The 15,253-nt window shown below is 43.7% G+C and overlaps 1 protein-coding gene across 6 annotated transcripts in view; it reads right to left on the bottom strand.

Moving 5' to 3' along the window:
* The window catches only part of RARA (retinoic acid receptor alpha), a 254,848-nt gene that overhangs the window by 16,023 nt on the left and 223,572 nt on the right, over window positions 1-15,253 (bottom strand). For all 6 annotated transcript variants that reach the window (XM_077459837.1, XM_077459842.1, XM_077459839.1 and 3 more), the window contains 2 exons: window positions 5,677-5,837; window positions 1,505-1,681 (listed from right to left, as the gene is read on the bottom strand). In XM_077459837.1, coding sequence (XP_077315963.1) covers window positions 1,505-1,681; window positions 5,677-5,837 — 338 coding nt within the window. The remainder of the gene's footprint in view (window positions 1-1,504; window positions 1,682-5,676; window positions 5,838-15,253) is intronic.

The raw sequence follows: 15,253 nt of genomic DNA, 5'->3' as shown, positions 1-15,253 counted from the left end.
GTAGATAGGAGATAAAAATAGGAAGACATTTTTAGACTAGCATGAGTGACAACTATGACTTTCTCCACAGATAGTGGAGGAGTGAACATAGCCACCCAACGTCAGGTAGTATGTTACATACAAGATAACCAGGTGACAATAAAACACGCAAAAAATTCTGAAAAAAAAATGTGTTCGTTTTTGGGTTTATATACACTGCAACGTTCCTGAATGCCTAACCACCCTCTAAAATATTCCACTTTATATAAAATTTACTATTAATAAATGTATTAGTCATTGTTATAAAATATGAATGCTGGTTCTGCACATCAGGACTTCAAAGGACAGAACAGGTTTCGACAAAGGCTGCCATATGAGCTACCAGCCAAACAGTAGTGCACATTCCTCACAGTACATGCAAAGGTAACCACGTGCAAATATTGATATACACCACAATTGTTAAGCAGTCTTGCAGTGTAAACAAACGTCTCATGAGCTCAAAAAGTTTGTGTGGTATGCAATTGCTGTCTGCTGATTCAGGAGGCCACCAGTTCTTTTCCCAAGCTGTATCTGATTATTCAGAAACAGACAATTCAGCTGGTCCATGCTGAACCAGCTGAATTTTGATCTATCTATGGCTGCTCCTGCTCAAAAAAGTAAATCTAAAGATTGACTTTTGTCGAACGGAACTGTTGGAAAATTTTAATTCGATCAGTGGCTGCAGCCAACTAGCTGCAGCTCTGATCAGGGTATTCGGATAGCGAAGAAGTCCTCGATGCTGGATACAATAGCACAGTGGGGAGGATTCCCCCCATCCACCTTGCTTGTGTGGATGGAGGAATCCATTCATTTTTTCAAATGGCCTGCTGGCTGCTTGAAAAGAAAAAACAAACAATCTATGGCCAGCCCCAGGCACCCTTTATATCAGTGGACTCCAAACTGTGGCCCTTTGCTTGCCTTTATATGTCCCTTGGGGCATTCACTATTCATCCCACTGAAATTGGACACTATTCTGCCCCACTGACACCAACAATGGGACACTGTTCCTCCCACTGATACCAACAACAGGGCACTATTCCGCCCCCGAATACTGAAAACGGGGCACTGTTTACTCCTGCTGATGCCAGGAAAATTTCTATTTCTGCTGGGCACAGTCCAGTCTGATACCATTAATCTTTTTAGCTATCTGTAAGGAGGTACCGTAATTCTTCCCAATGACCACAAGTGTAAGGACCATTCTTCCAACTGACCATCACACTATTATATCGCGAGTTGTAGATATTTTATTTTTAGCAGTGGTTCCCCCCGAGACCGGAGAACTATTTTAAGGGCTCCTCTGTGTTGAAAAGGTTGAGAAAGGCTGCCCTAAAGTCTGAAGGACAGTAAACTGGTCCTTTCTTTACAAAGTTAGGAGACCCCTGCCTTATATGATCAGTTTTAAAATCAGTATAGCCAGTTTTATATTCCGATAGTATAAATTAAAAAAGGTCATTCTAATATATGGGGTATGAGAATCTGCACTCACCAGGATGTCCAGACAGGCGGCTTTAAGGAGGGTGATTTGATCAGCGATGGTGAGCGTGGTGAATCCCGGCAACTGTTTGGCAAATTCCACCGTTTTTATGATGCATTTGGTGGAGAGTTCACTGAACTTGTCCCAGAGGTCGATGTCCAGCGAGACTCGCTCCTCTGCACTAAAGTTCTAGGAAAACAAAAAGAAAAAAACATAATAATATCTGCCTTACATCCCAGTTATGGCTGTACCTGTTTACATTGCACTATATCCTTCTCTTCACAATGCCAACCACTGTATTATCCAAAATACACTTCTTGATCCCTTGTGCTTCGAATGGGAGCTCAACTCTGAGCCCCGTGGTTGATGCCTTACCACCGTTTTTGTGTTCTTCAGCTTTTAGAATTCTGTGCCTCCCACTTTTCACAATGCTATTCTGTCTACAATAGGTGGCCTATGACCACTTGACTACCATTGTGGAGAAAATCTCACAAAGAGAAAATAAATATCAGCAGCACTAGGGTTGCCGGTTCGAATCCCAACACCGACACTACGTGCCTGGAGTTTGCATGTTCTCCCTGTGCCTGTGTGGGTTTCCTTTGAGTATTCTGGTTTCTTCCCACATGGCAGACTTGCTGGTAGGTTAACTGGATCCTGTCTAAATTGGCCCTGGTGTATGAATGGCTTAAAGTAGAACTTCACAGTTTGGTTGGCCACACAGCCAACCTCCATCCATCCTGAGCAATGCCTATGACTAAGAAAGGCTTTCCTAGAAGGGCTGGCGGAGCCAAACTATTTCAAAGGATAAATATTATAGCTGGAGCCCTAAAGATATTAAAAAAAAGCAAGAAATTTCACCTACCAAGGTCTGCTCAAGTGAAATAGCAGTTTTGGAAAGACTGAATTTTAAAGCAGACCAGTTGTTGGAATAAGATCTCTCACTCTTCTAAACATGCTATTTGTGGAGTACAGAGTCGTGGGTCACTACCCCTTGAAAAAAAACTATAATGCCAGCATTGGGGGATGTCTCTTAGGTCCGACCATGTGCCCTAGAATGGCATTTATAGCTAATGCACTGTTAAACACTGATCGAAATTTGGTTGGTTCAGAAGGGACCAGCCGGATTTTGATCAGTGTGTGGCCACCACCGTTTGACAGAGGTCAATTGTATGGAAAGGCTCCCTCACGGTTATGCCGCGTACACAAGACTGGACTTTGTCAGAATAAACTCCGATGGCATTCCAACAAACGGACTTGCCTACACACAATCACACCAAAGTCCGTTAGTTGCAAACGTGATGACGTACAACGGGACTAGAAAAGGAAGTTCAATAGCCAGTAGCCAATAGCTGCCCTTGCGTCATATTTGGTCCGTCGGATCAGCACACAGACGAACGGTTTTCCTGATAGGAATTGATTCCGTCCGAAAGATTTAAAACATGATCTATTTCTAGGTCTGTCAGACTTTAAAAAAAAAAAAAAAAAAAAAAAGTCCTCTGAAGCCCACACAGGATCGGAATATCCAATGAAATCATTCCGCCTGACCTTTTCTGCCGGAAAGTCCGGTCGTGTGTACGCGGCGTAAGAGCTGTGAAAATGCGAAAATAAACTCCCTCAAGAGCTAGTTCTGACTAGCTCAGTAGATCGATTAAAAAAAGGCCTGGCTGCATTCCTAAATGCATATAATATAACTGGATATTAATATTTAGAGGCAACAACATCAGGGGTAGTTGATCCAGGGAATATCCAATTGCCTCGTGGGGGGGGGGGGATCAGGAAGGAATTTTTTTTCCCCACTAAAGCGAATTGAATCATGCTATATTGTTTTTTTTTTTTTGCCTTCCTCTGGATCAACTGTGGGTATAGGATTGTGTATATGGGGGTTTTCAATATCTTTTTCTTGTTGGTTGAACAGAATACAGTGGAACAGTGGTTAACGAGCATTTTGAAAGATGAGCAACTTTTATTTTTTTATTCTGACTCTGTTTGCGAGTGTTGTCTTGCAAAATGAGCAGAATTCAAGCTAATGGGGTGTGCAGTACCGCATTGGGCTAGAGGTGCAGGGGCGCCGGTGACACTCGGAACAGTTCGGAGCCATTCAGAAATACTCTGTTTCTGTGTGTTTCTGAGGCTCTCCGGCGCCCCCCACCTCTGGCCACATGCAATATTGCATGCAATAGAAGTCAATGCGGAATGAATTATCTTAGTTTCCATTAACGTCTGTGGGAAAACTCATATTGATATGCGAGTACGAGTTGGATTACAAGCATTCCCCTGGAACGGATTGTGCTCGTAATCAAACGTTCCACTGTAGTGTCTTTTTTTCAAACTCACTATGTAACTATGATTGACTTCTGTCCAATGAACATGTTGGAAAAATTGTCCTCGATCAGCGGCTGCAGTTGCCAATTAGTGTATTCTGACAGCTGAGGGAAGAAATGCGCTAGTCTTTTTTTTCGTTCAGCCATCAAGCTGAGTCAAAAATAAATAAATAAAAGCCTCAAAGCTATTGTAAAGGCTTTCTTTTTCTAAAATAACAAACATGTTATACTTTCCTTCTATGTGTAATGGTATTGTACAGAGCGGCCCCAGCCCTCCTCTTCTGGGCACCCCGCCAGCGCTCTTCATTCCTCCTCTTCTGCGTATCCCCTCCAAAGCAAGTGCTGGTTATGGCGACAGACATACAGGCTCACACCTGTGCTGGACTGTGTGCCTCTATAGACACACACAGTGTGTCTCAGCCCAACCCCTAATCACAGATGACATGATAGGACTTTAAACGGGGTGGGGGGGGAGAACAAATCCTGACACATTTTTCACCTTAATGTAGGGAATGCATTAAGGTAAAAGATGTGTAGCGTTAGATGAACTTTAATAGTGCATGGCTAGCTTTAGTTTGAATGCTCAGTGTTTACAACATAATAGTGGCTTTATTGCTCTATCCAGTGCTTGTTGCACAACCTTTGTGAATTGCCACCTAATGCTAGCCATATACAGAGCAAATTTCTTTCCTGCAACCAGGAAAGAAATTTGCTTTATTCCCCCATTAACACAGACAGTGTTGATGTGGGAATCCCTGTTGGGGCCATTGTCTTCTCCTGGTGATGAAGGGTGGGGGAAGCCATCCCCGCCAGGAGAAGACAGTGATTATTGCTAGAGGCTATAGCGGCCGCTAGTGATAATCGCAGGTAAAACCCGACATGCTGGTTGTACCCATGCTGATTGATCGATCAACTTGGTAAATTCAGCTTGCCCATACATGGTTCGAATCTCGGCTGGTTCCTGCTGAACAGGCTGAGATTCAAACCATGTATGGGCTGCCTAATGCCGCGTACACACGGTCGGAGAATCTGTCGGAATGCGTCTTATCGGACCGTGTCGTCAGATAATCCGACTGTGTGTGATATGCATCGGACTGATTCCGTCCAAATCTCTGTCCGACCCAATTTTCCAACATGTTGGAAAGATTTCCCGACCATCTGGGCCGGACGGACCTAATCCGATCATGTGTAGAGCATTTTCATCGGACCAAGTGCCACGCATGCTCAGATCAAATTCCTACATCAAAGCTATTGGCTATTAGCCTGAATGTAGTCCCATCGTAACGAAATTACGTCATCACGTTCTGAAAGATCAGATTTTTCACCAACTTGGCCCGACCGTGTGTATGCAACAGTTTCGGACACAATCCGTCGGACTAAATCCGACGGGCAAAATCCGATGGATTTGGTTGGCAAAATCTCCGACCGTGTGTACGTGGGCTAAGACTGCCATTCAATGCACAGCTACTGCAGCTTGATTACGTGATCCAGTACTTTTACATCTGCTGCAGCTTGACTGCTTGATTCTGCATTTAGTTCTTGCAGCTTGACTGTTCCCTGTTATACTGCTGATACAGACCCAAGGTTACCCAACATCAGCGATAGGAAGAGTGATTTCGAAGAGGCATTGGAGCTGATGAGACCCAGGAATGGGAACCGCCAGCTGATGAGTGGACTCGGCCTGCACCACATATGGACTCCCAACAGGGGATTGTGGTGAAGATACGTCAACATCCCAGCCTCACATTGGAACTGAACGCCTTGTGATAAATCCGTGGGTGTATAAACTGAACCATATGCTGAAATAATCTTCATATAGTCTATAGTGAAGAAACAACACAAGACTATGCAGAAATAACTTACTGTAGTGTATTTCCCTAACTGGCAAAGTGAAGGGAAGGTTTCTTGGTGAGCTTTCCGCACTCTCTCGATCAGACTTTCGGTCTCTGGGCTCAGCACGTAGCTCTCTGTGATTTCGGGCTTTGGGGGTTCCTTCTTTTTCTTATTGCGGTCATTCCGTACAGCTGTGTAGAGAGAAGATATGATTCAGTGGAGACAGGACTACAACAAACAGCTGATCAATGACTGTAGCATGCCGCAGAGGCATGTATGAGCAGAAGAGTCACATAGTGTCACCAGTTACAGGATAAAATGATCAGAACTGGATGTTATGTGATATAAATAGACACGGCTGTAGAAGGAGAACGCAGCCCAACCCATCGGACAACGCAAGCCATGAACAGCCTGGGGGTCCTGCAAGGACATGAAGCCAGAACTTTTACCAACTTTACAACAATGGGCTTTACCATGCCTGAGATATTCTTTTGGAACACCTATAGATTGGAAAAGCTGGGGTACAATATGCATAATTGCCCACAAGCTTCAAACTACACCTCTGTCAGGCACTGATGTGGATGAGAAGGCCTGGCTCGCAGTCTCTTCTCCAAATCTTTTGGTGGAGGGGGGATTATGGTGTGGGGTTGTTTTTCAGGGGTTGGGTTGGCCCCTTAGTTCCAGTGAAGGGAACTCTTAAGGCGTCAGCATACCAAGACATTTTGGATAATTTCAGGCTCCCAACTTTGTGGGAACAGTTTGGCGATGGCCCCTTATTGTTCCAACATGACTGCCCACCAGTACACAAACAAGGTGAGGTCAGGTACTGATGCTGGATGAGAAGGCCTGGCTTGCAGTTTCCGCTCCAATTCACCCCAAAGGTGTTCTATAGGGTTGAGGTCAGGACAGTCAAATTCCTCCACCCCAAACTCGCTCATCCATGTCTTTATGGACCTTGCTTTGTGCACTGGGGTGCAGTCATAATTGAACAAGAAGGGACCATCCCCAAACTGTTCCCACAAGGTTAGAAGCATGAAATTGTTTTGGTATGCTGACGCCTTAAGAGTTTCCTTCATTGGACTTAAAACGGTTGTATAGTCATTTTTTTTAACTTTTACCTACAGGAAAGCCTATAATAAGGCTTACCTGTAGGTAAAAAAAATATCTCCTAAACCTGTACGGTTTAGGAGATATTCCCCTCGGTATGCGCCGCTGACTGCAGCGCGCATGGGCACAAGGGGATTCTCGGCTGAAAGCCCGGTAGTGGCTGGACTCGGCTGGGATGAAATCTCCCGCGCGCATGCGTGGGAGTGACGATATCCAGCGCTGTGAGCGGCCGGAGCCACGATACCCGGAAGAAACGCTGAGGGAGCATGTCAGCTCCCTTGGCATGGATTGGACCAGATGTTGGGGCCTCGTTCTAAGGTAAGTATTTCATAATGAGCTATTATTGGGTGCATACTAGCTCATTATGCCTTTTCCTTTGCAGGTAGAAAAAAAAAAAAAAAAAAAAAACATCTGCGGGTTTACTCCCGCTTTAAAAGGCCAAGCCCAAACCCCTAAAAAACCACCCCACACTATATTCCCCCCTCCATCAAATGATTTGGCCCAGTCACATGGATGAGCGAGTTTGGAGTGGAGGAACTTGACTGGCCTGCACAGAGTCCTGAACTCAACCCGATAGAACACCTCTGGGATGAATTAAAGTGGAGACTACGAGACAGGCCTTCTCGTCCAACATCAGTGCCTGACCTCACAAATCAGCATCAGGATAAATAGTCAAAAATTCCCATAGCCACACTCCTAAACCTTGTGGACAGCCTTCCCAGAAGAGTTGAAGCTGTTATAGCTGCAAAGGGTGGGCCAACTCAATATTGAACCTTATGGACTAAGACTGGGATGCCATTAATGTGTATATATATTAGATAGATATAGAATGTCTTGCTTTATGCTTTTCATCTCTTACGATGTCCAGTTTGATAGTTTTGTACAGCAACAGAAGCGTGAATATGTCAGCACCCCCATGTAGCTGATGATCCTATTCAACAAATATGGCTGACCATAAAGTCCCTGTGCTCATGGCCTCATTCATATGGCTGCACAATAGAGCTGCTCATCCTGCAGTGCACATATACAGCATAGCTGTGCACAGGAGAAGGGAGCTGTACACAGAGATGGGAAGCCGTTCCCATCTATGCGACTTTGAAAATCAGCGACTTTTTAAAAAGGTGCCTGCAATCCTTTGAGGCGAATGATCCAGAGTGTAAAGTTGGATCAAAGCTGTACTCAGTCGCATCAAAGTCGCACTCTAAATCGTGAAACTTTGTGGTCGCAATAGTGGTAACGTGTCTTGTCATGCGACTGTGTCCAAAGTCGCATGACAAGTCACAGCTCATTGATTTTAATGCCACCCGTTCCAGACTATGTAACTTTGAAAATCAGCGACTTTGAAAAGGTACCCGCAATGCTTTGATGCGACTTTGATCCAGAGAGCGTAAAGTTGGATCAAAGAAGCACTCTAAATTGTGCAACTTTGTGGTTGCAATACTGGAAACGTAGACTAAAGCTCCACTAGTATGAATTTTCATGCGACTTTGGACACATTCCCTCTGTGATTGGACACAGCGGGAGCCAATCAGCGGGTCCGGTGGCCACTGGGACCCGTCGTTTGTTCAGAGGCGAGACAGGACAGCAGTCACTTCCAGTCACAGCATTCCCCCCACAGTAAGAAAGCACTCCCTAGGATCACACTTTGAATAGCCCCAGATATTAACTCATTCCCTGCTAATGTCATTTATACAGTGACAGTGCATTTTTTAAGCACTGATCACTGTACTGGTGTCACTTGTCCCCAAAAAGTCACAGTCTCAGATTTGTCCACTGCAACATCGCAGTCCCACTAAAAATCGCTGATCGCCACCATTACTAGTAAAAAAAAAATCTATCCCAGATATTTTAGATGCTATAACTTTTGCGCAAACCAATCAATCTATGCTTATTGGGATTTTACCAAAAATTTGTAGCAGAATACATATTGGCCTAAATTGATGAAGAAATTATATTTTTTTTATTGGATGTGTTTTATAGCAGAAAGTAAAAGAAAAAAAAAATTATATATTATATATATATATATATATATATATATATATATATATATATATATATATATATATATATATTTAATTACATAGTAGGTAAGGTTGACAAAAAGTCCATCAACCTATGTGTGTGATTATATGTCAGTATTACACTGTATATCTCTGTATGTTGTGGTCATTCAGGTGCTTATCTAATAGTTTTTTCAAACTATTGATGCTCTCTGCTGAGACCACCGCCTGTGGAAGGGAATTCCACATCCTTGCCATTCTTACAGTAAAGAACCCTCTACATAGTTTAAGGTTAAACCTATTTTCTTATTATTTTAATGAGTGGCCACGAGTCTTGTTAAACTCCCTTCAAAAAAATTGTCTGTCTTTGTTTATAGCGCAAAAAGTAAAAACCACAGAGGCGATCAAATACCACCAAAAGAAAGCTCTATTTGTGGGGGAAAAAGGACAATTTTATTTGAGTACATTGGCGCACGACCGCGCAATTGTCAGCTAAAGCAGCGCAGTGCCGTATCCCCAAAAATGACCTGGTCACTTGCCGACCGGCTCCTGTACATATACGTCGGCACTTTGAAGATGGGTTTCTCAGTAACGGCAGCAGCTGTCCATCTTTGGAGCCGGCGGTTCTGTGTAAATAATGGTGGTCTCTGCAGCGGATTCGCCGCAAGATCGTCGTTATCGGCGGCGGAAAAGGGGCCACCCCCCTTCCCACCGCTCTCCGCCACTTACCGGAGCCGTAGGCAGTGGCGGAGGCGATCGGGACATGTCCGTGGCTGAGTATGGAGACGAATGAGGCTAAGATGGCCCCCACCCATCTCCATACTATAGCAGGGCGGAAGCGACGTCATAAAGTCACTTCCGCCCATACGTCTCATTTTTTCTTGTCATTTTTTTTCTTCTTTTATTGCATTTAATTCCAAATATGAGATCTGAGAACTTTTTGACCCCAGATCTCACATTTAAGAGGACCTGTCATGCTTTTTTCTATTACAAGGGATGTTTACATTCCTTGTAATAGGAATAAAAGTGAGCCAATTTTTTTTTTTTTTTAAAACAGTGTAAAAATAAAATCAATGAAAACAAATAATAAAAAAAAAAAACTTTTTTTTTTTTTTAAAGCACCCTGTCCCAACGAGCTCGTGCGCAGATGCGAACGCATACGTGAGTAGCGCCCGCATACGAAAACGGTGGTCAAACCACATGTGAGGCATTACCGCGATCGTTAGAGCAAGAGCAATAATTTCAGCCCTAGACCTCCTCTGTAACTCAAAACATGCAACCTGTAGAATTTTTTAAACGTCGCCTATGGAGATTTTTAAGGGTAACATTTTGACACCACTCCACGAGCGTGCGCAATTTTGAAGCGTGACATGTTGGGTATCAATTTACTCGGCGTACCATTATCTTTCACAATGTAAAAAAAAATAAAAAAAATTGGGCTAACTTTACTGTTGTCTTGTTTTTTTATTTAAAAAAGTGAATTTTTGGCAAAAAAAGTGCGCTTGTAAGACCGCTGCACAAATACTGTGTGAAAAAAAAAGTATTGCAATGACCGCCATTTTATTCTCTTTAGTGTTAGAAAAAAAATGTATAATGTTTGGGGGTTCTAAGTAATTTTCTAGCAAAAAAAGTGTTTAACCGAGTGAAAAAGAGGCCTGGTCTTAAGTGGTTAAGGGGGTAAATCCTTCCGCAGCTGAAGTGGTTAACCTGCCAGTTGAATGAAAAGAAAAAAAAATGACTTATCTATTGGCTTCCTTATACTGCATTTCCCATTATTTAAGCTGAATATCATTGTTCAATATCACCCATATTTGCGTAAGCCTGCTTTTAATGACTGATATAAAAAGGTAAAAAAATAAAACATATGCGGCAACTAAACTAAACTGAAAAATGGCAGATAAGAAATTCTGTGGAAAGAAAAAGATGAGTAATGTAATCACAGAATGTTTATCAGCGACACGCTCGATCTGTGGTTTTTCTTAAAGAGCCAGCAGATCTACATTACAACCTACTTAAGCTGGGTACACATTTGCCGAAAATCAGCTTGCTCAGCAGAAACGGCGCGTACAGCTGTCTGTCCAACAGACACCAGGCTAACGACTAACTTTTGTCAAAGGGACAGGCTGGAAACCAGCATCCGATCAGCCAATCGCTGCAAGCGCTGATCAGTGTATTCTGGCAGGGGAGGCCCTTATCAGAATGCAAAGACAGGGACAGGCTGGAAACCAGCATCCGATCAGCCAATGGCTGCAAGCGCTGATCAGTGTATTCTGGCCGGAGACGCCCTTCTCAAAATACAAAGACACAGCGGAGGAGATCGTCACACCAACATCGCTTGTGTTTTTACGGCGATCTGTCGCGGTAAACTTAAAACTCCCAGTATGTACCGGATTTTACACTGACAATGCTTGCTAGTATTACACTGGAGAGTAGTGTCAGTAGATTTTCCCCAGGAAGCGATGCCTGAAAGTCTGTCCGTACTCATTGTTCTAGTAGAGGCGGCATCAATAGCTCTTTAAATTGCTCGCCAGAACAACCTGTACTGATGAGTCTCAATAGGCAGATAGCGATCAGTCAGCAGGTGGGTGGTGTTTGTCAGCAAAAGTCTGGTCATGCTCTAAAAAACTCAGGGATAAAGAGAGCTGCTCAGTAAAAGTCTATTACTCAGGAGTTATTGTGATAAAAGGGACTATAACGAGACAGTATTGGGCATATTGAATATTTCGGTATGGAGTAAGACTATGTAAATGGGCATGGGTGGTCAATCTGTGGCCCTCCAGCTGTTGTGGAACTACAAGTCCCATCATGCCTCTGCCTTTGGGAGTCATGCTTGCAACTGTCAGCCATGCAAAGCCTCAGGGTATTTGTAGTTCTGCAACAGCTGGAGGGCCACAGGTTGAGCATGCCTGAATGAGTATGGAAGCCCATAGCAGCAGAGTAGACTTCATTGATCTGATTAAAGACAACTGGAATGTGATTAGTTATTAAAATTCATGTCAGTTTTTTGATGAAGCTAGCACCCCGGCACCCCATGTCCTCAAACCACTTCTATTGTTGCTTTTTCTTTCTGCTCCTCGAACTCTGGTAATGAGACCATGCTCTGCTTCTGCACAGTTAGGCTCACATTTTTGCATTGCGGGAGCAGAGCAATGGCGGCTGGTGTTTTTTTTTGGGAGGGGCGGCAAATAATCACCCACCCCTGGGCGTCCAGTGGCGCCACTAACCCCGCCCCCCCAGGCTTGCCCGATCTAGGTGGCAGGCTGCGGCTCCGGTGTCCTCTGCTCCAGCATGGCGGACCCACTCTAGGTGGCGGCCAGGGGCTCTGGTGTCCTCATTCTCAGCACGGTGGCTTTTGCCATCTCCTCCCCGCTAGGCTTCCAATAGAATCGCCTGATGTTTTGACCAATCGGGAAACGAGTCTCATGACCCACTTCCTGAGTGGCGGGGAGGTGATTAAGTGTGAAAATAGAGAATATTCATTCACTATTGTCATACAACTGGGTGGAATCAGGTGCAGCTCAAGCCCACCCTTTTTTGAAGCCTATTAGAGCATCAAATTATGTGCTTCAAACCCCCCCATTGGAATCCAAAGTCCAGTGCCCTGTATGTAGTAGAGGGGGCCAGACGCATTGACGAGGGAGCGCCCCTAATGGACGGGCCGCCATTGGATGTGCAAAATCATTTGCAGGCATGCAGCGGAGCAATTATTCTTGAAGGCCAACACACCTTGCTAGCGTGCGCACCTTCAACAAATTTTTAACAAATTTTAACAATGTATTTTTGTGCATTTTGGTGTGGTACAATAAAAAAAAATAACAAAGAAGAAAAAAAAGGGGGTCATGCTATTCTTTGGTACAATTTTTGCGCATAGGACAGGTTCCCATAAACACTAAATGCAAAAATGTACATGCACCATCGGACCTGCATAGATATGAACAGAGCCTAAAGTCTGCCACTTTTATCTTTTATTTCTTTTTTTTTTTTTGTCTCTGTACTTTTTTTTCTGTCAATGAAAATAAATGGAGTAAAAAAAAGCTGGCCATACACATGAACAAGACAAATCTAACAGATTCTTTCATCCACACTAAATCTATGCATTTTTAGTGCTTTTTGCATTTTGCAGATTTGCACTACAGTCCATTTACCATGGTTTCCTATGGAACACGTTCTGTAGTGGAAATCTGAAAAATGCAAAAAGCACTAAAAATGCATAGATGTGAATCCAGCCTAACAGCATGGATGGACTTATCACCTGCTGTGGGATATTGGGTTTTGGCAACAAGCGCCACCAACCATAATACCCGGAGAGTGCCTTCATCTCTTTGGACGCAGGCTCTGTTTGGCTGAAAAATTTTGCCTCCTTCAACAAAAGTCAATTGAAAAATTGCCAATAGGGCCACCCAAAGAGTGGATTTCGGCTGATTCGGCCTGAATACTCCAAAATTCAATCCATATATGGTCAACTTTACTCTTTCTGCACAAATGGATACCTAGTTTCACCTACCACATCTTCTCTGTTTTAAGGCCTTTCACATTGAAAGCAGGATAGAATCGCAGCAAAAATGCTTCAGAGTTTAGTTGCCCTTTAATAGGGCAGTGAAATGGGCAAGGTAAAGGACCACTATCATAGACCATGCTGCATTCTTATAAAACTTTACATGATCATATTTATTATATGATTTTTTTTTGTGTGCAAATTCTTAGTTAAAAAGATGTATATTTAATTTTTTTATATTTTTATTAGAACCCTACTTACCTAGGTGGATGCAGCATTTGTCCCCCGGCGCCTCTAATGCCGCGTACACACGACTGGACTTTCCGACGGTCTAGGTCCAACAGTCTTCCCGATGGACTTTCGGCAGAGGTCCGACGGACTTTCTGAACGAAACGGACTTGGCCACACACGACCGGACTAAGTCCGTTCGTTTTGAACGCGATGACGTAAACGGGACTAAACAAGGAAGTTCAGTAGCCAATAGCTGCCCTTGCATCGTATTTGGTCCATCGGACTAGCACACAGACAAACTGTTTTCCCGATTTTTAGTCCGTCGGATAGATTTGAAACATGTTTTATTTCTAGGTCGGTCAGACTTTTGGGGGGAAAAAAAAGTCCGCTGGAGCCCACACGCGATCGAATTGTCCGACGGATTCCGGTCTGCCGGAAAGTCCGGTCGTGTGTATGCGGCATAACACTGAGGACCGAGCGATCAAACACCGACAAATCGCTCGGTTCTCAGAGTACCTGAGCAGAGAGCTGGTGACTGACACTTTTAGGTAACAATATGAATTATTTTTTATTGTATGTGCCTTTAATATTTTTTATTCCACATTTACTGTACGTCCGAGACAAGCTGTCCAGAATCACTACCAGGATTGCTTACAACAATCACATTTTATTTATATATAAATGCTGCAACTGGTCAAGCAACCCTGCCCTGTTCCAATCACTGCACACTGTCATATTGGATGCGGTCAGACGCCCAGCACATGAGAGCACAGCTGCTGAGCAGGATGGGGCAGGATGGGGCAGGGGGCGAGGAGGTGGAGTCCACACCACCACATTGTTCTCTGCTAGGACATGCCTAAGAAAAATGACCCTACGACAGGGACATGTTTAATGGTTAAAAGGTCAGTCTGGCTAAAAAGAAAACTGACCCTGTGACTGGGATGTATTATACCAGTTTAAAAGGTCAGTTTCACTAAGGAAGAGAGCTGACATTATGGTAGGAATGTGCTTAATAGGTTATAGGAGCAATGTCACATACAGAGCATTAGGCAATGGACAGCTCTCTAATGGGACCATCATGATAGATGATATAACATTATTTCATTAGGGGACCACATTTTCCCTCCATAGCTGGACATTTACATGGATAATTAAAGAAAAGAATAAATCTGTCCCTGGCTGTGGGATAGCAATATTCTTCAAGGACCTGATGCAAAAAGTGAAGCAAGACGCAAAGAACATATGCGCAAATGCTTCGTATAATGTGTGTCGGCATTAAAGCCTGATGGAAAGATAGTTTTATTAATGGAAGCATATTTCCATTGGGCAAGGAACTAGGTAATACATACCCAATTATGCCTACAATCAGGGTTTAGGGTGACCGCAGACATGACTCCCAGAGGCATGATGGGATTCGTAGTTTCACCACAGCTTTAGTGTTATGGTTGCCTACATCTGGTTTAGCGTCATGTTGCCCAAAAACCATGGGCTCTACATATTGTCTATGGAAATTTCCCATTAGGCAGAGCTGGGCATTTGCCTTATGTGTGGTGGTGGTGGTGGGAGCTTACAGCTGAGCTACACTTCCCTTCCCTCAGCCAGTGATTGGACAATAAAAGAGCAGCAGCAGACCAAAGAGTTCATTCCTCTATTCATTATTCCACTGTTTTTCAACCTTCTTTCAGCCAAGGCACCCTTTAGAGTCGTAAACGAAACAAAATTGCCCTCCCAGCACAAACCCCCTCTCCTAGCACAACAGGAGTTAACCAATCGC

The sequence above is a fragment of the Lithobates pipiens genome, unplaced genomic scaffold (genome assembly GCF_037356315.1).
Source record: "Lithobates pipiens isolate NorthernLeopardFrog02 unplaced genomic scaffold, aLitPip1_a1.2 Scaffold_28, whole genome shotgun sequence".
NCBI lineage: Eukaryota > Metazoa > Chordata > Amphibia > Anura > Ranidae > Lithobates > Lithobates pipiens.
Note: the sequence above shows the minus strand (reverse complement) of the source record. Positions and strands in the feature narration are given on the sequence as shown.